Source organism: Aotus nancymaae, unplaced genomic scaffold (genome assembly GCF_030222135.1).
Source record: "Aotus nancymaae isolate 86718 unplaced genomic scaffold, 86718_ANA_hifiasm-v0.15.2.pri h1tg000079l, whole genome shotgun sequence".
In the NCBI taxonomy this organism is placed as follows: Eukaryota; Metazoa; Chordata; class Mammalia; order Primates; family Aotidae; genus Aotus; species Aotus nancymaae.
In genome coordinates this window covers 26,542,988-26,567,811 of record NW_026988494.1, presented here as the reverse complement: position 1 = coordinate 26,567,811, position 24,824 = coordinate 26,542,988, and the positions used below count along the sequence as shown (strand labels likewise).

Below are 24,824 nucleotides of genomic sequence, written 5' to 3'. Positions count from 1 at the left end.
GTGCTCCATTCCCCCTCAGGTAATGGACATATGTGATTTTCAATGTCCCACGTCCCTTCCTGTGGGACCTCATTCCTCTATTCCCTGTGGTTTTATTTGAGCTGGCCACCGTAGTATTCCATCTCTCTGGCAACAGCCGTCCAAAGGGTGGGCATTTTCACTGAGCAGAATCAATTACAGTTTTTCCCTGGAACTAATATATGAATGTGCGAAAGAAAAATTTGTTTTCTGCTGGTGTTGCTAAATTAGGATGTCATAGCTGGGAGCTGCCAGCAGCTATGTTCCCGAGTGCATGAGGGAGGCTCATTTTTGAGGGCTGGGGACTCTTTTGAAGTAGGAAAAAATGGGACTGATATGAAGGAGCAAAACAGAAATGAGAGATTTGGAGAACAGATCCTACCAACTTTGTTTAAACCCAGGGTCCTGCTGTGCCTGGGGCCAGTTATGCTCCCGGCTTTCCCAGTTAAGGAAGCTAACAAGTTCATTTTTTTTTGCTTAAGCTAGCACGAATTGAGTTCCTGTCACTTGTCTCCAAAAAGAGGCCTGACTAATAAGTTTGGCACAGCGGTATTTATTTATCCCTCAAAGAATAGTGGAAGTTGGGTGCTGGCCACAGCTATCACTTCTTAAGTGTTCCACTTCCCAGAATGAGTCATAGCAAGCGTGAGTCCCGGGAAAATCTAATTCTTCCTCTATATTATTGCTTTTATACACAGAAAACAATTCAACAGGCCCAAGTTAGAGATTGGACAGATAACACTTGACCTTGGGATATGATTATGGTCTGGATCGTGCAGAGGCTAAAACTGAGATGTCAAGGTGAGATTACTGGAAGGTTCTTAGCAACATGGAGAAAGACAAAGAAAGAGAAAGAAAAGAAAGGAAGAAAGAAGGAGGGAAGTAAGGAAGAAAGACTCATAGAATAATAACTATTCTGGCTGGGCATGGTGGCTTACACCTGTAATCCCACACTTTGGGAGGCCGAGGCAGGCAGATCACCTGAGGTCAGGAGTTTGAGACCACCCTGGCCAACATGGTGAACCCCCCGCCTGTACTAAAAATGCAAAAATTAGCCAAGTGTGGTGGTGGGTGCCTGTAATCCCAGCTACTTGGGAGGCTGACACAGGAGAATCGCTTGAACCTGGGAAGCTGAGGTTGCAGTGAGGTGAGATCGTGCCACTGCATTCCAGCCTGAGCGACATAGTGAGACTCCCTCTCAAAAAATAAAAAAATAATTAACTATTCTATCAGTTGGCTAAAGCTGAAGGATGGAAAGGTGAGAGGGTCAGTCGTAAAGAAGCAATTAGAGGACAGAACATGAATTGCAAGGGCATTTGGAATCACAGAATCTTAGAGACAGAGTCCCTGACACATCATCTCCTCCCTCCTGAACAATTCCAGTGATGGACAGCTGGGTAGGTCACCAAGAAAAAGATGGTCAGTGGTCGATGGAGCATGGAGAGCAGGAAGGGATGGTTTTTTTTTTTTTTTGAACGGAACCTTGCTTTGTTGCCAGGGTAGAGTGCAGTGGCACAATCACAGTTTTGGCTCACTGCAACCCCTGTCTCCCTGGTTCAGGTGATTCTCCTGCCTCAGCCTGTTGAGTAGCTGGGACTACAGGCATGTGCCACCACACCCAGCTAATGTTTTTTTTTATTTTAGTAGAGACCGGATTTCACCACAGCCAGATGGTCTCGATCTCCTAATCTTATGATCCGCCTGCTTCAGCCTCCCAAAGTGCTGGGATTACAGGCGTGAGCCACCGGGCCCAGCCGGGATGGTCTTTTCATATCCACTGTCAATCATGGCCATTCTGAGGGTCTGGGGATAACATTATAGAGGCCCTATATGTACTCCTTGGAAAAACATCAGGTAAACTGAGACTAGTCTGATATTGTCAACATGAAAAGAAAAGACATTTCCATGTTTTCCCCCTAACAGACAAAAGGGGACAGATTCTTTGCTGGTTCTGTCACTGCTAGGCCTTTGACAGAGTTGAGAGGTGGAAGTCAGGAGCAGGCTGTATTTGTCTACTTGAGAAAGGAAGAAGGGAAAGGGGTAGTTAGGAAGTGTGGAGCACAGGGTCGAGCACAGTGGAAGACAGGAGGAGGAGGAGAGAGAAACAGCAGCTATGAGCGGTAGGATTTTGGGGGAAGAAACTTGGAAAGAGGATTTTTGAAAGCTTCTTGTGTGTTGTGCAATGAAATTCCTCCTTGGCTTCCTCCTATAAGAATGTCAACAAAGACATATTACGTTAAAGGCTTTTTTCAATTGGATTTGTTTCTTCTCCTGGCTGCTTCTTCCAGACGTCGTCACAAGTCTGTCCTCAGCGGTTTACAACCTTCCCAGCTAACCAAAGGCACTCTAGCCGCTTACCTCCCGTACCTTTCCCCAATACATACAGGAGGTCAGAGTGACAGTGAATACTTCCATTTATCAAGTGGTGGGTTAGCACATTGGGAATGGAGTGGGTGGATGCCAAAATACATGATCAGAATGATTTTCCGGTCATTTGGCTGTTAGTATTCATTCAAAGGAGGCTGGCAACTCTTTGGCTAGTGAATTTCAAAGTGTCTCTTTGGGGTGATTAGTTTGGATCAAGAGATAAGCCACGAAGAAAGAAGCGGGAGATCAAAGGAGCAACAACCTAGACTGGTCTAGAAGCAGACTGAGATCTAGTTTCTATATAGGACAGATCTTCACTCCTACCTTGGGTACTGAATTACGAAACACCTAGATGCTAGTCATTTCTCATACCCTCAGGAATCACTGACAGTTTGTCAGGGGTGATTTGAGAAGCAATCAATTGCACTATAAGCGGGAGAAGGCTGGGGTTTGTAAATCAACAGCTTGTAAGTGAGAAGATTGTGAGATGGGCCATCTCTAAGACAAGCTTTGGAAAATCAGAGTGCTCCTACGTGGATAATATAAAAGGGTAATTGGACAGGATTTTAATAATCCACAAGACTTCTGCTTCCATGTATTATAAGTATTTCTAGGGCAAGATGTGGCCTAAAGTCAGATGAATTGCAAGTTAGAAGAATCGTTAACTATATATCTTATGAAGGCAAGACTCTGGGTTTTATGGGCAAATATTGTATTGATTTTCTCCAAAAAAAAGCGTAAAGATAAGTATTCTTGGCTGGGTGTGATGGCTTATTCCTGTAATCTCACCACTTTGGGAGGCTGAGGCAGGCAGATCACTTGAGGTCAGTGGTTCGAGACCAGCCTGGCCAACATGGTAAAACCTCGTCTCTACTAAAAATACAAAAAAAATTTACCAGGCAATGTGGCACATGCCTATAATCCCAGCTACTCTGGAGGCTGAGACAGGAGAAACACCTGAACCAGGAGGTGGAGGTTGCAGTGAGCTGAGATCACGCCATTGCACTCCAGCCTGGGAGACAAAATGAGATTCTATCTCTTAAAAAAAAATTCCCACTCTTTTTCACCTAAATGAATTTAGGCAGGCCTATGAAATGAGGAGAAACTTTTTGCCAGTAAGTGATTTAAACTTGATGTCTTAGTCTGTTTTGTGTTGTTGTAAAAGAATTCCACAGACTGGGTGATTTATAATGAACAGAAATTTATGTCCTCACAGTTCTGGAGGTTGGGAAGCCCAAAACCAAGTTGTAGGCATCTTGCAAGGACCTTCTTGCTATGTCACAAGATGGCAGAAGGGCAAAGAGAGGTCAAGAGAGTAAGAGGGGACAAACTCATCCTTTTATAAGGAACCCACTGTCATAATGAGGGCATTAATCCATTCAGGAGGATAGTGCCCTATGACCCAGACATCTGCCATTAGCCCCTACCTCCCAACACCACTGCACTGGCGAGCAAGCGAACTTTGGGGGACACATTCAAAACATAGCACTTAGAAAAATTAAACTGGAGGGAGAATCGAGGTGTCAGACCTTCCTATCTATACTGAAATTCAAGAGGGAATTTCTTCTTTTTTTTTTTTTTGAGATGGAGTTTCGCTCTGTTGCCCAGGTTGGAGTGCAATGGCATGATCTCAGCCCACTGCAACCTCAATCTCCCAGGTTCAAGCGATTCTCCTGCCTCACCCTCCCGACTAGCTGGATTACAGGTGCCTGCCACCATACCTGGCTAATTTTTGTATTTTTTGGTGCAGACGGGGTTTCATCATGTTGGTCAGGCTGGTCTCGAACTCCTGACCTCAAGAGATCCGCCCGCCTTGGCCTCCCAAAGTGCTGGGATTACAGGCATAAGCCACCTGTACCTGGCTAATTTTTGTATTTTTTGGTGCGGACGGGGTTTTACCATGTTGGCCAGGCTGGTCTCGAACTCCTGACCTCAAGTGATCCGCCCGCCTTCGCCTCCCAAAGTGCTGGGATTACCGCATGAGCTCAAGAGGGAATTTCATGCTGTGTGTCAACCCACTTGTGCTCCTAGTGTCTTACGGACTAGCCTTGTGAAGTTGGGTATCCCAGTGGGGAGTGATGGAGGCCAATCTCTGCTGGATATAAGAAACTGTGCTGACTGTGAATACAATATGATATCTGGTACAAACAGCATCCGCTATTCAATTCTGAAGAGCCAGAAGTTGTCATAAAATGATTGGCAGCATTTAAAATGCTTTTAGAAACAGCCTTTTATCTTTGGGGTTTTATCTGATTGACAGATGGGGTTATGGACTTTTGTTTTTTAATCTTTTCATTTTGCTTGTCAAGAGGTTGTTCAGCTGATCAACCCCACATCCTGGGCAATAGTTCGTTAGCACATTGCTGTTGTGGCCTTGTGGAAATAATAATAATAATTATTTTTTTTTTTTTCCCAGTGCTTCATGGCCTTGCCATTCCACGGTATGCAAGATCACCCTGTGCGCTCTGTCAAGATCTGTGATACTTCTGCATGATTTTTGTCTCAAGATCTGGGCCATTCTTGACCATCTGGGCAGGCTGGAATTGCAGCAGGCACATCTGCCTTGGGTGGCTGTTTGCTGCTACGGAAGGATAAGGAAGAAGGCTGGAGTGCTCACGTTGGGCTAGTGACCAGAATGGAATACATTTGAGAGATGATGAAGTTTAGCAGCTGGACCAATATGAAACTCTGGTAAGTTCACTAAAGAAAAGGCCACCAGCCCCCTTCTGGGGAGGGCTAGGGGTGATCTTGCCAAGGGACAGAAAGTAAAAATAAGGTCCTTAAGAGCAAAGTCATGTGACAATAAACACACTGTAGAAGAAAAATAACCTGTGTGTGTGTGTATGACAGGGTCTTACTCTGTCACCCAGGCTGGAGTACAGTGGCCTGATCATTGTTCACTGCAGCTTCGACTTCCTGGGCTCAAGCGATGCTCCCACCTCAGCCTCCCAAGTAGCTGGGACCATAGACGTACATGACCATGCCCAGTGATTTTTTTTTTTTTTTTGGCGAGACAGGGTCTTGGTCTGTTGCCCAGGCTGGAGTGTGGTGCTGCAGTCATAGTTCACTGCAGCCTCAACCTCCCAGGTGCAAGCAATCCTCCTACATCAGCCTCCTGAGTAGCTGAGACCACAGGCCTGTGCTTCCATACCTGGCTAGGTTTTATTTTTTTATTTTGTAGAGACAGGGTCCCCTTATGTTACCCAGGCTGGTCCCAAACTCCTGAGCTCAAGTGGTCCTCCCACCTTGGCCTCCCAAAGTACTGGGATTACAGATATGAGCCACTGCACCTGACCCAGTAAAATTACATGCTGATTGGAACCCAAGAAACTAAAAGAGGAGAGTCAGGGGTGAGTACTCCCAATGTGCTCTTTCCTGCCAGTTCTTTACTTCTTTTTTTTTTTCTTTTTTGAGACAGAGTCTTACACTGTCATCCAGGCTGGAGTGCAGTGGCACAAACTCGGCTCACTGCAACCTCCACCTCCTGGGTTCAAGTGATTCTCCTGCCTCAGCTTCCCAAGTAGCTGGGATTACAGATATGCACCACCATGCCTAGCTAATTTTTATATTTTTAGTAGAAACGGGGTTTTACCATGTTGGCCAGGCTGGTTTTGAACTTCTGACCTTAAGTGATCTGCCCACCCAAAGTGCTGGGATTATAGGTGTGAGCCACCACACCCGGCCCAATTCTTTACTTCTTTCTGGCTATTTTACTCTGCTCCATCTCTCCTCCTTCTCTTTTGGGAGTGCGCTATCAGTTTTTCTGGTACCATTTGTTATTGAAGGGGTCGGATAACTTCAGGCTTCTCTTCAGGGTCCTCTTGGAAGTCTAAGTTTCCTGGTGCTCTCCCATCTTGTTTGATATTATTATTATTATATTATTTTTGAAACAGAGTTTCACTCTCGTTGCCCAGGCTTCAGTGCAATAGTGTGATCTTGGCTCACTGCAACCTCCACTTTCTGGGTTCACTGCAATCTTCATTTACAGGATTCTCCTGCCTCAGCCTCCCCAGTAGCTGGGATTACAGGTGTCTGCCACCACACCCAGCTAATTTTTTGTATTTTTAGTAGAGACAGGGTTTCACTATGTTGGCCAGGCAGGTCTCGATCTCCTGACCTCAGGTGATCCCCCCCCCGTCTCCACCTCCCAATGTGCTGAGATTACAGATGTGAACCACGGTGCCTGGCCATTTAATGGTATTTATTTCTTTCACAGCTCTGTGTTATCTCCCTTGCGAGTGGGAAAAAACTGAATTCAGCCTCTGTTAAAAACATTCCATGAGAAGAGTATTCCTGCAGTTTGTAGTGTGGCAACCTAAGAGAGAGGGTTTCCCAGTGAGATTGGGGACCACTCATATTGCATCTGTTGAGTTCAGCTGAATTGGCATTTTCACCACATGGTATGTTCCTGGACCTGGTCTGCTTCAGAGGGAAAGCCATGTCTAGATTTCTTTTTCTTTTTTTCCTCTTTCTTTTCTTTCTTTCTTTTTTTTTTTTTTAAGATGGGGTCTTGCTCTATTACCCAGGCTAGAGTGCAGTGGCACAATCTCGGCTCACTGTAGCCTCTGCCTTCTGGGTTCAAGCGATTCTCATGCCTCAGCCTCCTGAGTAGCTGGGACTACAGGCAGGCACCATCACACCTGGCTAATTTTTATATTTTCAGTAGAGAAGGGGTTTTGCCATGTTGGCCAGGATGGTCTCAAACTCCTGACCTCAAGTGGTCTGCCGCCTTGGCCTCCCAAAGTGCTGCGATTGCGGGCATGAACCACCGCACCTGGCCATGTCTAGATGCTCTTTCACCGGTGCAGACATCTTTTCCTTGGCCTCCCACTCCTCCAGTCTTACTTACGAGCTCCTCCCTGGGGGTACAAGGTAGGATGAAGCCTCAGCTGATCCACCCTCAGTTCTGGATTTTATCATCCTGGCCTGAGCAGTGAGATAAACATAATTTTAATCCCCACTTTTAATGCACTCACTAGAAAGCAGACAGGGCTGTTCCAGAATGGATTTCCTGTGTCATAGAAATCACAGAAGCATAAAAGGGAAAAGCCAGATGTGTACACTGAGCCTGCCCAGGCTTACACATTCCTTCATACTGAGAGTCACAGGGCCTCATGTTCCCTGTTCTCAAAGCCAGCTCATTTTCCCCCTTTTTGAATATGGACATTTGCTCAAATTCACAGAGTTTCAGAGCTAGGAGGAAGGAGACACAGATCTGGGCGTTAATGTGTTGGGGTGTACCCATGGCCATCTTTACACATATGGGGGCTTGGTGTGAAAGTGTCACTGTGCAGATCTAAGTGAGAAACTTCAGAGATACGCTTAACCTTTGAACACCTATTTGCAACCTGTCTATCCTTTCTCTTTCATGGCATGCAAAGCCCACCTCTTCCGGGAAGGCCTTGCAGATTGAGTAGATCAGAGAGAAGATGCCATTGGCCCCAGGGCACACTGGCCCCACCACTTTCTCTTAAAATTCCTGACTCTAGTGCTTCTTGGAGTGAAAATACTTCCAGTGGGTGCTGGACCTGTTTCACTAAGATACGTTGTAATTTCCTTAGTCAAAAGAAAAGCACGAGGTACACCACACATGCAACGTTAGTAGTATTCTTTTCGCTTGAAACTCACAGCCTGGCTTGAGATTGTGGTATGAAAGTTGTGTTTAGAACTGTGATCACAAGCCAGGTGTGGTGGCTCACGCCTATAATCCCAACACTTTGGGAAGCCGATGCAGGTGGATCACTTGAGGCCAGGAGTTCGAGACTAGCCTGGCCAACATGGCAAAACCCTGTCTCTACTAAAAATATAAAAATTAGCCAGGCAATTAGGGTCCCTGCCTGTAATCCCAGGTACTTGGGAGACTGAGGCAGGAGAATCACTTGAACCCAGGAGGTAGAGGTTGCAGTGAGCTGAGATCATGTCACTGCACTTGCCTGCAGTGAGACTGCAGTCTAGACAGAGCGAGACTCTGTCTCAAAAAAGAACTGTGGATCACAGAGGTAATGTGGTCCCATGTCTAAGTGAATGAGACAGTGGTGAAGAATTGAGTAGCTGGCATCCTGATGGTTAACTTTTTGGAAGTCTAACCAGACCCTTGATCATGATTATTTATTGAGTGTCTAGTATGTGCCACATACTATTCTAGAAGTGGTGGATATAGCAGTAAGTAAAAGCGAAGTTTCTACTCTCACTGAATTTGTAGTTGAGTGGATGGAGACAGACTATCAAGCAGTGATGACTGCAAAGAAGAGAAATAAGGCTGGGCAAAGGGGCCGTTCGGTGGTGGTATTGTAGTTATGTATCTTACGATGAGTGCATTGGAGCGGGGACCGGATCAAATGATAGGAGAAGTCCAATGGGTATCTGGAGGAAGATCATTCCAGCCCAAGGAACAGCCTTGGAAAGGCTGAGTTAGGAGTCGGGCTGAGGAACAGCAAGGGGGCCGCTGTGGCAGGAGCTTTAGGAGCCAGGGAAGAGTGCTGACCACATGGTGGGACTGGAGAGGGAGATAGTGTAGGATCTTGTAGTGAGAGAGTTGGGAAGCTGTTGGGGTTTTGAGCAGAAGAGTGATATGATTTGACTTAGGTTTTGTTTGTTTTAATTTTTTGAGACAGGGTTTTACTGTGTCGCCCAGGCTGGAGTGCAGTAGATGATCTCGGCTCACTGCAACTTCTGCCTCCCGGTTTCAAGCAATTCTCCTACCTCAGCCTCCGAGTAGCTGGGATTATAGGTGAGCACCACCACGCCCAGCTATTTATTTATTTATTTTGAGATGGAGTCTTGCTCTGTCACCCAGGCTGGAGTGCAGTGGCAAGATCTCAGCTTACTGCAACCTCCGCCTCCCACGTTTAAGCAATTCTCCTGCCTCAGCCTCCTGAGTAGCTGGGACTACAGGCACGTGGCACCACGCCCAGCTAATTTTTGTTTTGTATTTTTAGTAGAGATGGGGTTTCACCATGTTAGCTAGGATGGTCTTGATCTCCTGACCTCATGATCTGCCCGTCTCGGCCTCCCAAAGTGCTGAGATTACAGGCATCAGCCACCACACCTGGCCTATTTTTGTATTTTTAGTAGAGATGGGGTCTCACCTTGTTGGCCAGGCTGGTCTCGACTCGGCCCAACTCGGCCTCCCAAATGCTGGGATTACAGGTTTGAGCCACTGCACCCGGCCTGACTTAGGTTTCAAAAGAATGTGGCTGCTGGGATGCTGAATAGACTGTAGAAAGGCCGTAGAGAAAGCAGGGAGACCAGGGGGAGCCACTGTGGAAGGCCAGGCTAGAGAGATAGTGGCTGGCCTAGGGAAGTTGTGCTGGAACTGCTGTAACATTAATTAATTCTGGCTGAATTTCACTAGAACCAATAGGATTTTCTGATGGATTGGATGTGGAGTATGAGTTAAAAAAAAAAGAGTTAAGGATGATTCCAAGTTTTTGTTTGTTTGTTTCCTGAGCAACTAGAAGAAGGGAACTGTAATTTACTGAAATGAGAAGGAGCAGATTTTAAAGGGAAATCAGAAGTCTGGTTTTGGACATGGTACATTTGAGATCTGATTAGACATCTGCGTGGAGATGCCAAGTAGGTAACTGGTGTTGACAGTCTGGAGCTCAGGAAACCAGGTTAGGTATAAATCAAGCCTCTGGTGGAGAAGCCTCAGTTTATTCTGTTCGCCTCATCTGCTCTAAATATATGGCCGACAGATCTTCAGTATCCCAGGAATCTGCTGAGCATCTGAGGCATGCTTTGAACCAGGGATCGCCTGCACCATGGAATAACTCTAATCTGTCCTCATATGCAACTAGCTATTCATTTATTAACAAGTGCTTATTAGTATCCACTACAGGCCAGGTGTGGTGGCTTATAACTGTAACCCCAACACTTTGAGAGGCCGAGGTGGGAGGATCACTTGAGCCCAGGAGTTCAAGACTAGCCTGGGCAGCATAGTGATAGTGTCTCCACAAAATTTTGTCTAAAAACTTAGCTGGGTGTGCTGGCATGTGCCTGTAGTCCCAGCTCCCCAGAGGCCGAGGCAGGAGGATCGCTTGAGCCCAGGATTTGGAGGCTGCAGTGAGCCATGATGGTGCCCACTGCACTCCAGGCATGGTGACAGAGTGAAACCCTGTTTTACACTCAAAGAAAAGTGCCTACTACATGCCAGCCACTGTACTAGCTGTTGGGTATACAATGGAAAACAAGACATACTCCCTGTACTCACAAAATATTTAGTCTTTTGGGGCATTAGGACAAGAAAATGGAGATTTCAGTGCAGTGAGTCACGGTGCTTTGGACACATGGGAGGGGTGCCTAGTTCCAGACTTGGAGGCCTGTGAAAGCATTTCAGAGAAAATCTAGGTTGACCCCTGAAGGACGAGCACAGCTCACCGAGTAGAGGTGGGAGGGTAGGATAGAGTGTTCTGGGCAGAGGAAACAGCGTGTAACAGGCAGAGAAAGTCTGTTCGGGCAAAGAACAGAAGATCAGTTGGGCGTGCGGAGTGCCACGTGAGGAGTAGATGGAGAGGGGCAGGGAGAGGCTGGAGGCGTCACTGGAAGGCACACCATGAAGGACCTTAATGTGCAATGTTGGGACTTTATTATCAAAGTCATTGGGAGCTTTTGAGGAGTTTTAAGCAGAGGCAAGAGGTTGGGGTAATAGGGCGGGTTGGAGGGAGGCATGCCTGGGAGCGTTGCATGGGGGTTGGGAGGGTGGCAATCTCAGACTCGCACTGCTCTCAAATAGCACCTATGAGTCCATAGCATATGAGGCAGGGAAGGGAGGTCAGGCCTGGGTCTGCTGTGCTCAATCTCAGCTATTGGGAGACACTCTCCAAAGAGCTAATTACTTAATGGAAATGAGGTAGAAGATAGCTATATTTTTCTTTTCTTTTTCTTTCTTTTTTTTTTTTTTTTAGAGACAAGATCAGCTGGATGCGGTGACTCACGCCTGTAATTCCAGCACTTTGGGAGGTGGGTGGATCACCAGAAGTCAGGAGTTCGAGACTAGCCTGGCCAACATGGTGAAAACCCATCTCTACTAAAAATACAAAAATTAGCTGGGCGTGGTGGCATGTGGCTGTAATCCCAGCTACTCAGGAGGCTGAGGCAGGAGAATGGCCTGAACCTGGGAGGTGGAGGTTGCAGTGAGCTGAGATTGTGTTATTGCACTCCAGCCTGGGTGACAAGAACGAGACTCCATCGAGAGAGAGAGAGAGAGAGAGAGAGAGAGAGAGAGAGAGAGAGAGAGAGAGAGAGAGAGACAGGGTCTCATTCTATCACCCGGGCTAGAGTACAGTGGTTTCAGTCATAGCCCACGGCAGCCTCCAAATCCTGGGATCAGGTGATCCTTTCACCTCAGCCTCCAGAGTAGCTGGGAGTAGAGGCATGCACCACCAAGCATAGCTAATTTTTAAATTTTTTGTATAGACAGGGTCTCCCTATGTTTCCCAGGCTGGAATTGAACTCCTGGCCTCAAGTGATCCTACTGCCTCAACTTCCCACAGTGCTGGGATTATGGGCATGAGCCATACACCCGGCCTGCCTACATTTTAATAGGGGACCAGAGTGTGGGAGAAAGTAGGGTGAAGGGCAGTTCTAAGAGGGGACAGCCCCCCAGGAAGGGCAAGTCTGAGTCACTTACAGGGGAAGGGGGAAGAAGCAGGAACGAGACTAGAAAGCAAAAAGTGGGCCGGGCGCGGTGGCTCACACCTGTAATCCCAGCACTTTGGGAGGTCGAGGCGAGCAGATCACGAGGTCAAGAGATCGAGACCATGGTGAAGCCCCATCTCTACTAAAAAATACAAAAATTAGCTGGACGTGGTGGCTCGTGCCTGTGGTCCCAGCTACTCGGGAGGCTGAGGCAGGAGAAATGGTTGAAACCAGGAGGCAGAGGTTGCAGTGAGCCGAGATCGCGCCACTGCACTCCAGCCTGGAGCCTGGCAACAGAGCAAGACTCTGTCTCAAAAAAAAAAAAAAAAGAAAAGAAAGCAAAAAGTGATTGTAAGTACGTCTTGCTTTGTGTACTGTGCGTGTTGTGCAGTGTGTATTCAGGGCAGGGCCTGGATTCTGCGTGAAGGTGCTGAGCGCTGGGTTTGTGTGTGTGTTTGCAATGGTTGTTAGTATTGGGATGACTTCTCTGCATCTGTGTTAATGTGCAAAACTCTGGAATGTATACTGTGCAAGTACCTACCGGCAGTAAAGAGATATGCATCCAACTTATGCAGAGAGAGAGACTATGTCCTTGGAAGGCCTGTGGTATCAATCACAAGGTCTCAAACAGAACAATTCTATTGAAATGTAGAGACTAGTATGGCTCACTTTGCACACAACAGGCACTCATGTATTTGTCAAACGAATGAGTGTTTTGGTTTTATTAAAGTGCAATCATTTAAATAAATATACAGGTTTGGTTAAAAGCTTAAACTAGATGTTTTAGGAAGAATAAATTGGCTGAGCACAGTGGCTCATGTCTGTAGTCTCAGCACTTTGGGAGGCTGAAGCCAGAGGATTGCTTGAACCCAGGAGTTAGAAACCAGCCTGGACAACATAGTGAGACCCTGTCTCTCAAAAAATAAAGAAGTTAGCTGGGCATGGTGGAGCAAATATAGTCCCATCTACTTAGGAGGCTGAGGTAGGAGGATTGTTTAAGCCCAGGGCATTGAGGCTGTAGTGATCTGTAATTCCCCACTGCGCTCCAGCCTCAGTGATAGAGGCCCTGTCTCAAAAACAAACAAAAACTAAAGAATAAATTCACAACCAGGCAGCAACATCCACTGATGAATCCTAGCACTTTAAATCCTGTTATGGAGTTTATATACTAGTCCTACCTCCTGTAAGAAACTTTCACTGTCTCATTTCATTCAATTAACATTTCCTGAACACCTTAGTCCCAAAGGCAAGCCCTGGGCTGTTGCTGCCCCGACTCATTTCCCTTTCCTCTGAGCCACTTTACTCTGGGTGTTGCAATTAGAGCTTAATTATATGTTATCTTGTATTGTTCCTTAATTGTTGCATGTGCATTAATCTACTTCCATGAAGGCTGTATAGTCCTCCGAGGCAGGGACTGTGTTATAAACTTCAGGATAGGTGAGGAATTTAGCAGAGAGGTAAATATATAGATGTAAGTAAACACCCACTGTTTGAAGAAAAATGGAAACAAGAACATAAAACTATTCATGAACTGTAGTAACATGTAACATACAAAATTATCTTTAAGAGGATACATTGTTACTATATTGTTAACTAACTAAACTATTCCGTCTCCACACCACTGTTTTTTTTTGTAGAGAAGAGATCTTGCTGTTGCCCAGGCTGGTTTCAAACTCCTGGCCTCCAGTGAACCTCCGACATTGGCCTCCCAAAATCATAGGATTACAAGCATGAGCCACCTTGCATAGCCTAAATATTCCTTGAATAATTTAATATAAAATTTCAATCTGGGCTGGGAGCGGTGGCTTACGCCTGTAATCCCAGCACTTTGGGAGGCTGAGGTGGGTGGATCATCTGAGGTTGGGAGTTCGAGACCAGCCTGGCCAGCATGGTGAAACCCCATCTGTACTAAAAATACAAAAGTTAGCCGGGTGTGGTGGCAAGGGCCTATAATCCCAGCAACTTGGGAAGCTGAGGCAGAAGAATTGCCTGAACCTGAAAGGCGGAGGTTGCAGTGAGCCGAGGTCGTGCCATTGCACTCCAGCCTGGGTGACGAGAGAGCCTCTGTCTCAAATAAAATAAAATAAAATAAAATAAAATAAATCTGCATTTTCATATTAATGTAATTGTGGTGATCCCCACAACGTTTTATTCCTCTTAGTGCAAACCAGAAATGTTTCCTAGAGCATGAGAGTTAAAGGGTAGAACCCGCCATTGCTGAATTACTGGGTAGCCCGATTGTCCTATAGTGGGACTTCTCCATGGCAATGCCAGCATTTTTTTGGACTGTACAATTCTTTGTTGCGGGGGGCTGTCCTGTACAGTAGGATGTTAGCAGCCTCCTTGGCCTTTACCCACCGGATGCCAGTAGCTCCCCTCTCCCAATTGTGACGATCCAAAACGCCTCCAGATACTGGTGTCTCATTACCCCCAGCCCATAACCAGTGTCCTATAGGAATTTTGGTTCTAGTTAGATAATTTTCTTATTTCACAAACAGTGGGAAACGGGGGAAGGGAAAAACTTATTACTTATTTGCTATGAGCTAGACACTCTTATCTGTGTTATTCCATCTTGCAGATGAAGAAGCTGGAGTACCGAGAGTGGAAGAACCTGCTGGAGATCGTAAAAGCGAATTTAGTTCAATCAGGACTGCAAGCCGGTTTGTCTGACTACAAAGACTTTAGCCCTTTTCCAGGACACTCCCACTGCTTCTTTGCCAGAAAAACAGCACACCTCAAACCCAAGGTGAACTGCAAACTCAAAAATTATAGTCAAAACATATTTAAAAACTTTTTTAGGGGAGAGGAATTACTACCTTCAGAGTTATTACATTTGCTTGAATATAAATATACATGCCAACACATATATAGACATGGGGGCCCCTCACTACCGTTGTGGCTCTGGTCTTATCTGAAAAACACAGAACAACACAATGGAACAACTTCAATTCTCCTTGTTACAAATTATCCAAAAGCCAGAGCCTAACGGTGCCAAAAGCAACCGGTCCTGTTTACATAAGGTTTGAAGGCTAATAGTTAACTTTTTCCCATTTAATTCCAGCAACAGTAAATAACGCCTCACTTTACACTGTCAGAGGAAGGAGATGTCATGAAATGGGGAAGAAAACACTGAGTGCAAAGGAAAATGGGAAGGTGCTTTCCAGCTTCCTCCCCCTGGCGCGGGCGCGGGCCCTTAGGTCGGCCGGGACTGCACCGCCTGGGTCCCCCCGGTCCCCACCGAACTGCCGAGCGCGGCGCCCCAGCTCTCTGGCTCCCTTCCCGCCCCGGGGCGAGCCCGGCCCCTCTCAGAGAAGCCCGTCCCAGAGCCAGGCCTGGAAAAACAACAGCGAGAGAAACTTTGGCTCGGTGCGAAAAGCCAAGCCTCAAGTTTGGCTCGGGGCTGCAGCTGCCGGTTCCGATCGGGGGGTGGGGCGGGGTGTGTGTGTGGGGGGTCACCACTCGGTCAGGTTCAAGTGCGCATGTGCGCGAGGAGTCGCTCGGGCACTTATTGAGCGCCGACTGTCTACGGGCGGCCGGGGGTGTGTAGCCCGGGCGCACGGGGCGGGCGGGGTGCGTGCTGGGCGGGTGCGGGGTAGCGGGGTGGCCGGGGAGGCGCGGGGGCGCGCGGGTTGGGCGGGCGGGGGTGTGTCCCGAGCGTCTCCGCTGGGCGCCGGCGGGTGCGCTGCTCCGCTCCCTTCCCGGGCGGGAATCCGGGCCGGGTTGTGGCCGCGGCCGCGTACGTGAGCGCAGTGTCCCGGGGAAGGGGCAGGCCGGCCAGGTGGGCGCCAACCCAGCCTCGGCGGGCGGCCGGAGCTGAGCCGGGCCGCGGGCCGCGCCGGGAAGGCGGGGAGGGCCGCGGCCGCTGCAGCCCGGAGCCGAGCGAGCCGTCCGAACCGAGCCGTCCGAGCCGGGGAAGCCGGGCGCGCCGCTGCCGCTTGTGGCGGGCCGAGGTGAGCTGCGCGGGGACCTCTCGGCGCGGCAGCCGGGGACAGGGGCGGCCGCGAACTTCCCACGTCCCGCGCGCCCGCCGGGGGGCCGGGCCGGCGGCCTCGGGGGTTCGGGGGGTCTGGGAGGCCGGGGCCGCGGCAGGCGGGGCGCGGGGCGCTGCGGCAGGGCCGGGGTGGCGGGCGGGGGTGGCTGCCGCTCCCGCGCGTCGCCTTGTTTACCTCGCGCGCCGCCGGCGCCCCCCCCGGAGCCCCCTCACCGACTTCGGGCGGCCGGGAGTCGACACTCGGAGGGACGTGGACCGGCCCGCCTGCTCCTACCCGGCCCTTTCCGGCGGGGCCGCCCGCCCGGCCCTCCCGCGCCCCGCGCGTTCCTGCGGGTTCCTGCCCACTCCGTCCAGCGCGCGAGGCCGGGTTGCGGGGCCGGCGGGACAGAGGGACTGGGGGACTGGGGGACACACCCTCCGCCCGCGGGCGGCCCACGCCCCTCCCGCCCTGGTCGCCGCCCCCTCTGCCCGCGCGCTCTCGCCCCCGCGACCCTGGCCCTCCCCGGCGGTGGCACTGTGGGCTCGCGGGGTGCCCGAATGGGGGCCTGCACAGGGAGTTTGTCCTGTGCAAACAATTTCCGAGGCAGCGTTTTCTTCCCTGCCGAGGAGTGCAGGGGTCAGCGCCTTCACTTTGGAACTGACTCAGAGACCTGACGAAGCCCACCTGGCCGGGGGGGAGGGGGGCCTCCGCCTCCCGGTTTTGGGCAGCCCTGTCCAGTTCCCGGTGGCCTTGTAGGACTTCAACCGGGCAGGCGTTCCCATGATGCCAGACTGCCGGGCGCGGGGGATCCCTGCAGGCCGGCGCCGCTTTCCTTAGAACCCCCTTTCTGGAAAGGTGCACCTGGGGCGTTTGCTTCAAAGTGAGGAAGCCACAGGTTCCTAAGGCCTTCTTCACACTCTCCCCAGGTGTTGTGTAAACAGAAGCTCCTGTTCGCAAATACCTTGAAACACAAGGGAATGTGGCCATTAAGTTCCACTCTACAGGTCCTTTTGGGGAGCTGCTGTGCTCCCAGCACGGTGCCAGGCCCTCTGGGAGGTGGCGGAGGCCCCGAGGAGACCCCAGGCTGCAGGAAGCCTAGGACTGACTAGGTGGAAGTGATTTAGGAGCTGACGTTCAAGTGAATGTGCAGTGGCTGCCTGAGTGAGTGGAGATGCTGGCGTGGGAGCATATCAGATAAAGGAAGGAGGACATTGGGGAAGGGACGTGGAGTACTACGTTTTGAAATAAGTTATGCCTGTGGAGAGGTGGAGAGTAACTCATCCCTAGGGCCCAAAGACAAGAGGAGAAGCAAGTAACAGGTGGGATAGTTTGCAAAGCGGGGCAGAGGAGCACAGGCTCATACCCATCTCGGGGCGGGAGGAGACAGATAGAAGAGATGATTCTCTCCCTCTAGGGCGTCTACTCTCATGAAGGATGTGAGCCTGTGAAATCAGACACCAAGAAATATGATGGTAACTGTCAAAGTGCTACGTGCAGAAATAGTTCTGTTGGAGTCAGAGAAGGGAGCTGTGGGTAGGGCTCAGTCACCAGGACTGTCTGTATTCCTGGAGGCTGACGCTCTTGAGATGGGCTGAGGTGGGAATGAACATGGCTTTACAGAGAGGCAAGGAGATGCCCTTGGCCAGACCAGGGAACGTATCCTGAACAGTAGGAGACAGAGATGGAGAGGAACAGTGGTTGAGATTGTGAAAGTCCTAGAAAGCCCAGTCGGTGATTGCATGCCACCCTGTGTGTCCTAAGGAGACAGTCAAGATTTCCGAGTGAGGGAATGGTGTAATGAACAACTGTAATGGACGGGCTTTGGAAAGTCATGTTAGGAGGGATACATCAGGGAGCAGGCGGTTACAGTTGTGGGGTGTCCAGAGTTTGCACTGGGATCGGTGGAAGTGGAAAAGGTGGGTTTGAGAAACATGGCTGTTGAAATAATCTGTTTACAGGACAGGGTGAAGGGATGAGATGAATGGAAATTAATTCTTGGTGGAAATTGATTCTATGCCCGGGCCTTGGAGCTGCTGTAGTTGGTAACTTGAGAAATCGGAAATGTGTATTTTGGAGAGAAGGAATTGACTACTCAGGCTGTAGAGAAGTTTCTTGGGGCAGCTAAGATATCCAGATGTGGGTGTCCTGCAAGCAGCTATGCTCTGAGATGAGGAGGGGGGAGCGGGGGGCGGGGGGATCCCAGGGGGAACGGTGTTGCAGAGGCTGCAGAAGCCGGGAGAGGGAAGGGGCTCCGAGGAGAAGTGGGGAGGCTGCTGGTAATAGGGGGCCAGCAGAGGATGCCACTGAGTGGCACTTGCCTGAACCGAGGGGCTTCTTTTTCTCTCTCCTGCACTGCCATTCACAGGACATTGCCCAGTTCTGAACCTGAAGTTAGAAAGCAACTGTGGGCAATTGGGCCCTGAGGAGGATGGGGCTGTTGATTCTTCTAATCTCGAGGGTGGATTGGAGGTTGGAAGGAAGTAGAATGGGATTTGCTAAAGACAGTAAATTGTTGGGCTTTGAACTTTGCTAGGGGTGGGTGGGTAGGAGTGAGAGAGTCAGGGAGGAGGACATTTTAACTCTAGGGATATTGTGATTCCCAGGGCCATTCCTATCAGAGCCTGGCACCCTGCAGGTAGAGGGGAGCTCTTGCTGTTTGTTTTTTTTTTTCTTCTGAGCTCTGTTCATGTTGCAAGGGTGACACAGGGTGATTTGCTGAACAAATTCCCCAGGCCTCAACTTGCAACATCTGAATTTGAATGATGATTGCAAAAAGTTGTGGATTGAGCTGAGAACGTAATTACTGTTACTTAGCCTCCTTGTTTCTCTGAGATGCAGGATCAGTGAGTGAACTAGTAGGGGAAGACGACTTGGGAATCAGATAATTTTCTTTATCGGGTGTATGTGACTGTCCAAAGACTAATTGCAGCGGAGAAGTGGTCAAGCTCATTTACTCATTGGAAAGCAGTGTCTGTACTGTTTTGACTGTGACTTTCATTAAGAAGTGAAATTTACGTCGTGACCTAGTACCTACAATCATGTATAAAGAAATCGAATCTAAGTTCGTAAAGTACTACCTCCCTTTGCTCGGTGTCATCTCTGATGTTTCTATTTTCTAGTCTATTATTGTTCATTTAAAAAGCTGTTGTCTCCCACTAAGTTATCTAATCGTCCTCTAATGGATCATAACCCACAGTTTGAAAAAAACAGTTTTCACATTCAGTGAGTATTTATTAAGCCCTTTAAGTGAAGAGCTACCGTTAACTAGTGCTGAAGGTGGAAGAAGGCATGAGGAAGGGTAGATTTACAGACTCTTTGGAAAGATGAGAGACACCTTGATTAAGGAGCAAGCCAAGGTGATTAAATGCCAACATGAAAAATCACTTCCTGTGGGGTTCAGAGGAGCCAGGAGTGATCTGTGCTAGTGTGGCTTGGAAAAAGGTTTGGGGACAAGGAAGTCTGGGATGAACTGTTTTTGGTGTTTCAGGGTGCTGCAGAGATGGGGAGGTATAGAGTGGGCAAAGCCTTGGAGTTAGGAATGTGTAAAGTCTATGATTGTGTCAGAAAGAACAGAGGGTTCTTATTAGAGATTAGAGAGAAATCAAGTTGTTAAAGTGGGCCGGGGTCACTTATAGGGCAAAGGCTGTAAACTGGTGGCCAGGGAGGGTTTTAAGCATACGGATATGTTATACTTTGGACTACATGAAGATGTTTAAAAATTGGGGAAAAATCCAGAAAAATCTCTGGATTTGCAGCTCTTTTAAGGAGTCAGACCTGGTGTTCATCTCAAGCTGAGAAGGCTATCCCCTACGGACAGGAGGCAGGCTCATGGTCCCGGGGCTTCCTTTTGCCTCAGTCCCTTCACTTTCCATTCTCCACTTAGTCCTGAAGGCATTTTGCTTTGCTGCCTCAGTTTTCAAGAGACTCGAATGCTGAGCCAGGAAATTCAGATTGCTGTCATGGGCTCTGGGTGGCCACTGAGGAGTCCGGGTAGGAGTGTGGCATTATGGAATCTGAGATATTTCTGTGCACTGGATTTGTTTAAGGCAAATCAACAGCAATTTTTGAGAATCTGCTGGCTGGGACTTTGAAATATTTTTATGACGATGGGAAAGGAATTGTAGAGGGCCTTGACCTGTGTTCTCCATAGTAAGGCAAATTCCGAGTGACCCCAAGATTTCTCCAACCTTTCCATTTTCCACTTCTGGCCGGCAGGGATCTCAGAGTGATGTTGAGGTCATACCTTGGTGAGTTGTGAGTCACAGCCAGCAAGTGCCATATAACGAACAGTTTTCAGGAGCTTGTTGTTGATCCAGATGACTCCCAGAAAATGGGCTGATTTGGGGTCCAGCTGAAGTGAGTACGTTCAGGACTCTGTGGCCTAGAATAGTCTTGTTTTCCACACAAGACTGAGAGGTCTTCCCAGATGAGCCACAGGTGAGAGAGACTGACCAATAGTCACCCTTCCATTACTAAGTTCAGTGATTTAAAAATGTTGATCTGGCTGTAGTGGCTCATGCCTGTAATCTGAGCACTTTGGGAGGCTGAGGCAGGAGGATTGCTTGGGTCCAGGAGTTTGAGACCAGCCTGGGCAACATGGTTGAGAACCTGTCTCTACAAAAAAAAAAAAATAATAAAAACAACTAGCTGGGTGTGGTGGTGCATGCCTGTACTCCAGCTACTCAGGAGGCTGAGGCAGGAGGAGCGCTTGAGCCCTGCAGGAGGTAGAGGCTGCAGTGAGCCGAGATCATATCATTGTACTCCAACCTGGGCAACAGAGTGAGACCCTGTCTCAAAGAAAAAATGTACTGCGTTTGAAACATTAAAAACATGAAACTGAAGTGCATTTTATTTAAAAATGTGTGGCTGTAGGATGCAAGGATAACCAGAAGCCAGCTGAATCATATCAAATTAAATCTATTTCCTGCCTTATATGGTGGTTTGGTTACTAGACCAGAGGCCAGAGGAATAGTGCAGCAACTATGGTACATTTTGGCTTCAGTATTTAACAGTTTATTGAGGTATGATGGTCCATGTTAAATTGTAAGTGGTCACACGTGGGCTGGATGGTGTTACTAACTTAACAATCCCCTGAAACTTTCAATTTTTGGCACTGAGGCAGCCTGGAAGGAGATCTGAAAATGAGTACAGTAGAGTTCCATTCTTGGCCTTGATCTGGTCAGCGCTTTCCCAGTGTCTGTGAAGATACAGAAGTCACGTTCATCAGATTTGTTGGTGGCGCAGAAGTGGGAGGGATTGCTGGTTTTGCAGACAAATCAAGGCTCGGAGGCATCTAGAATTAGGGGTACAAATTAAAAAGAAAACAAATTCAGTAAGGGATGAACGTAAAGTCTGATTTAGGTTTAAAAATTTGAATTGTTGCGTTTTGAGACGTTCATACGTCCTGATAAGATAATACTACTTCTGGGGATGTAGCTGAGACCATATCCGAAATGTAGATGGTGTTTTATGCACAGAGATGGAATAGTCTGAGGTCTTTTTAAAACTATAGTAAAAACTTGGGACTAACGTAAATATCCAGTGGTGTGGGCTAGAGGTAACAGATGAGTGAATTCTGATAGATGTCTTTAAAACAGAATGTTAGGAAGCCATGAAAGATATGTTTAGGAATAGCTTTAAAATAACAGGGGAAAATGTTTCTGCCAAACGCTAAGGGACATCTACAGTGTGATTTCAAATGTCAGTAAAGCGGTGTGCTTAGAAAATGACTGGAAGGAAATACACTAATAATAGTAATATCAAAATAGAAATGCCAGTTGCTTCTGTATGGGTTGAGGTATGTGACTTTTTTTTTTTAACATTTGTATTATTTGTCTTTAGTTGTGTATATGTTCTACAGTGGGACTTCTGCAAGTTTTAAAAGTTTTTATTGTTCAAGGACAAGAGAGGGGAGAGTAGATGATTCATTCAGTGATTAATCTTGAGTGCCTGCCCGCTGTGTGTCAGGCTCAGGGTTAGGAACTGGAGTCACAATGGAAGACAGAGTCCTTGACCCCAGGGTGGCCCAGGTCCACTGAGGAGGGGCAGGGCATGGGGAAAAGAAGCCTTGGGATTTTTCTGATGTTTGTGAGTTCAGTGTGAGCCGTGAGTGGATGAGGCTTTTATTCTCATTTATTTATTTATTATTAATTTTTTTTGAGACTGAGTTTCACTCTCGTTGCCTAGTCTGGAGTGCTGCGATCGTGGCTCACCACAACCTCTGCTTCCTGGGTTGAAGCGATTCTCCTGCCTTAGCCTCCCAAGTAGCTGGGATTACAGGCATGCACCACCATACCTGGCTAATTTTGTATTTTTAGTAGAGATGGGTTTCTCTGGTCAGGCTGGTCTCAACTCTCGACCTCAGGTGATCTGCCTGCCTCCTGCCTCCCAAAATGCTGGGATTACAGGCAGGAGCCACTGTGCCCGGGCTTATTTTTATTTTTATTTGTATGTTAGAGAGTCATGAGTCTTGCCATGTTGTCCTGCTGGATTCGAACTCCTGGGCTGAAGCGCTCCTCCTGCCTCAGCCTCCCAGGTGGCTGGGACTACGCACATGGGCCAGAGAGCTTAGCTCTAAGATACGGCTTTTAAAAAATGGAATGCAGTTTGTAACAGGATCAGAAATTCAGCGACCTAATCACAAGATCTAGTCTTAATGACCTTGGCTGATCAGGTGACATTTGGACACTGGAGAGCCAAGGGTTAACAGGGACATGAGCAAGTGATGATCGCAGGAAGGAGACCAGGATGCTGGAGGATGGGGAATGACTGAACTACGTTCATTTGATGGATACACAGTGGCACCTTCAAATGGTTTCCTGGTTCTCAGACATAGGAAGGAGGAGACTTGTTCATTTTTGCTCCTGGTGTTCGAATACAACCAGTAGATGGAACAGTTGCTTTATTCTCTGTAGCTGCGGTTTCCTCACTTATGGCATGATTATGTGATTTGTTGTCTGTAGAATGATCAGCGACCATGCTGATCACGGACTTTAAGGTCCCCTTTAACCTGAAAGACTGGGACAGCAGATTTCAGTTCAACATGAAAAAGGATTTTCTAGCTGGGAGATCTATCCAGCAGAGGAAATGTCTGCCCAGGAAGTAGTGAGCTTACTGCTGTTGGAGGTATTTAAGTAGAGCTGAATGCTGTTGATTAGGGATGCTGTAGAAGAGAAGGAGAGGAATTAGGCTGACTGCCAAAGTCTTTTTCAATTTCTGGGGTCAGCTATTTAATATGTGACTTGTCAAAGCCAAAAGACACATAGAATAGGGGCTTTGCCTCCAGTGGCAAGTATTTGAGTCAATATCATCAAGTGTGTTCTTTAAAAAATGTTTATAAATAGGTCCCAGCATTTTTGAGATACCCTTCTGGGATCATTTTAGAAAGGATGAAAAAAACAAAATAAAAGGCCGGGCACAGTGGCTCAATACCTGTAATCCCATCACTTTGGGAGGCTGAGGTGGGCGGATCACAAGGTCCGGGGTTCAAGACCAGCCTGGCCAACATAGTGAAACCCTGTCTCTACTAAAAATACAAAACTTAGCTTGGCATGTTAGCACATGCCTGTAGTCCCAGCTACTCGGGAGGCCGAGAAAGGAGAATCAGTTGAACCTGGGAGGTGGAGGTTGTGGTGAGCCGAGATCGTGCCACTCTGAAGTGCAGACTCTGAAGTGCAGTGGCACAATCTTGGCTCACCACAACCTCCACCTCCCGGGTTCAAGGAGACTCTGAAGTGCAGTGGCACAATCTCTGCTCACCACAACCTCTGTCTCCCGGGTTCAAGTGAGTCTCAAAAACAAAAGCAAAACAAAATAAGACAAAAAACAGGCTAGGTGCATTGACTCATGCCTGTAATTTCAGCACTTTGGGAGATGAGGTGGGTGAATTGCTTGAGCTCAGGAATTCAGGACTGACCTGGGCAACAGAGAGAGAACTTGTCTGTGCAAAAATTAGAAAAATTAGCCAAGCATGATGGTACACCTGCCATGGTCCCAGTTATTTAGGAGGCTGGGGTGGGAGGCTCACTTGGGCCTATGATTTTGAGGCCTGGGTGACAGAGTGAGACCTTGGCTCAAAAAAAGGAAACAAAAGATGAGGATAACTATTTTAAGCCAGGTCAGAACTTAGTTTGTGACCCCAGGGATGCTGAAAATTAAATTTAGTCTTTAGGAAAAGCAAGACAGTTTGGGGGGGAAATGGCCAATAATAAAGAACCACACAGACTAACATGTAGCAGAGTGTGGGGTCATGCCGGGCGCGGCAGCTCACTCCTGTAATCTCAGCTTTGGGAGGCCGAGGTGGGTGGATCACTGGAGGCCAGAAGTTCGAGACCAGCCTGGTCAACATGGTGAAACCTAATCTCTACTGAAAATACAAAAATTAGCCAGGCGTAGTGGTGCATGTCTGTAATCCCAACTACTTGGGAGGCTGAGGCAGAAGAATCACTTGAACCCAGGAGGCGGAAGTTAAAGTGAGCCAAGATCATGCCACTGCACTCCAGCCTGAGTAACAGAGCGAGACTCCGTCTCTCAAAAAAGGGAATAGTGGGATCATGCCACTTCTATTTGGAATGATGACTAAATCAAGAGGGGACCTTCAGTGTGTGCTGGGCCATCTGCTTGGCTGTGGAGGACGTGGCGTGACCTTGAATGTCTCCTCCCACTTGATGTCCGCACTGTGGATTCATATCCCCAGGAGCATCTTGCTCAACACCATCCTGACATGGGCATTGAGAAGGAACCCTCTGATTGCTTTGTAGTTGAGCATTAAAGAGAACATGGGGCAGATCAATTGAAAGACATTTTTAACTGGGACTTTGCAGGAAAGCG

General features: G+C 48.1%; 1 protein-coding gene across 2 annotated transcripts in view; it reads left to right on the top strand.

Moving 5' to 3' along the window:
- The first annotated feature begins 3 nt into the window (after window positions 1-3).
- The window catches only part of ZNF395 (zinc finger protein 395), a 62,833-nt gene continuing 38,012 nt past the window's right edge, over window positions 4-24,824 (top strand). The window contains exons 1-3 of one of the 2 annotated variants that reach the window (XM_064368749.1): window positions 4-19; window positions 4,802-5,076; window positions 14,603-14,770. Coding sequence is in view for 1 of the 2 variants with exons in the window: in XM_012435293.3 (XP_012290716.3) it covers window positions 15,170-15,177 (8 nt within the window). In the remaining variant the exon portion in view is untranslated. Of the gene's footprint in view, window positions 20-4,801; window positions 5,077-14,602; window positions 14,771-15,158; window positions 15,178-24,824 lie in introns of those variants that run through there. The other variant, XM_012435293.3, reaches the window with a different exon arrangement.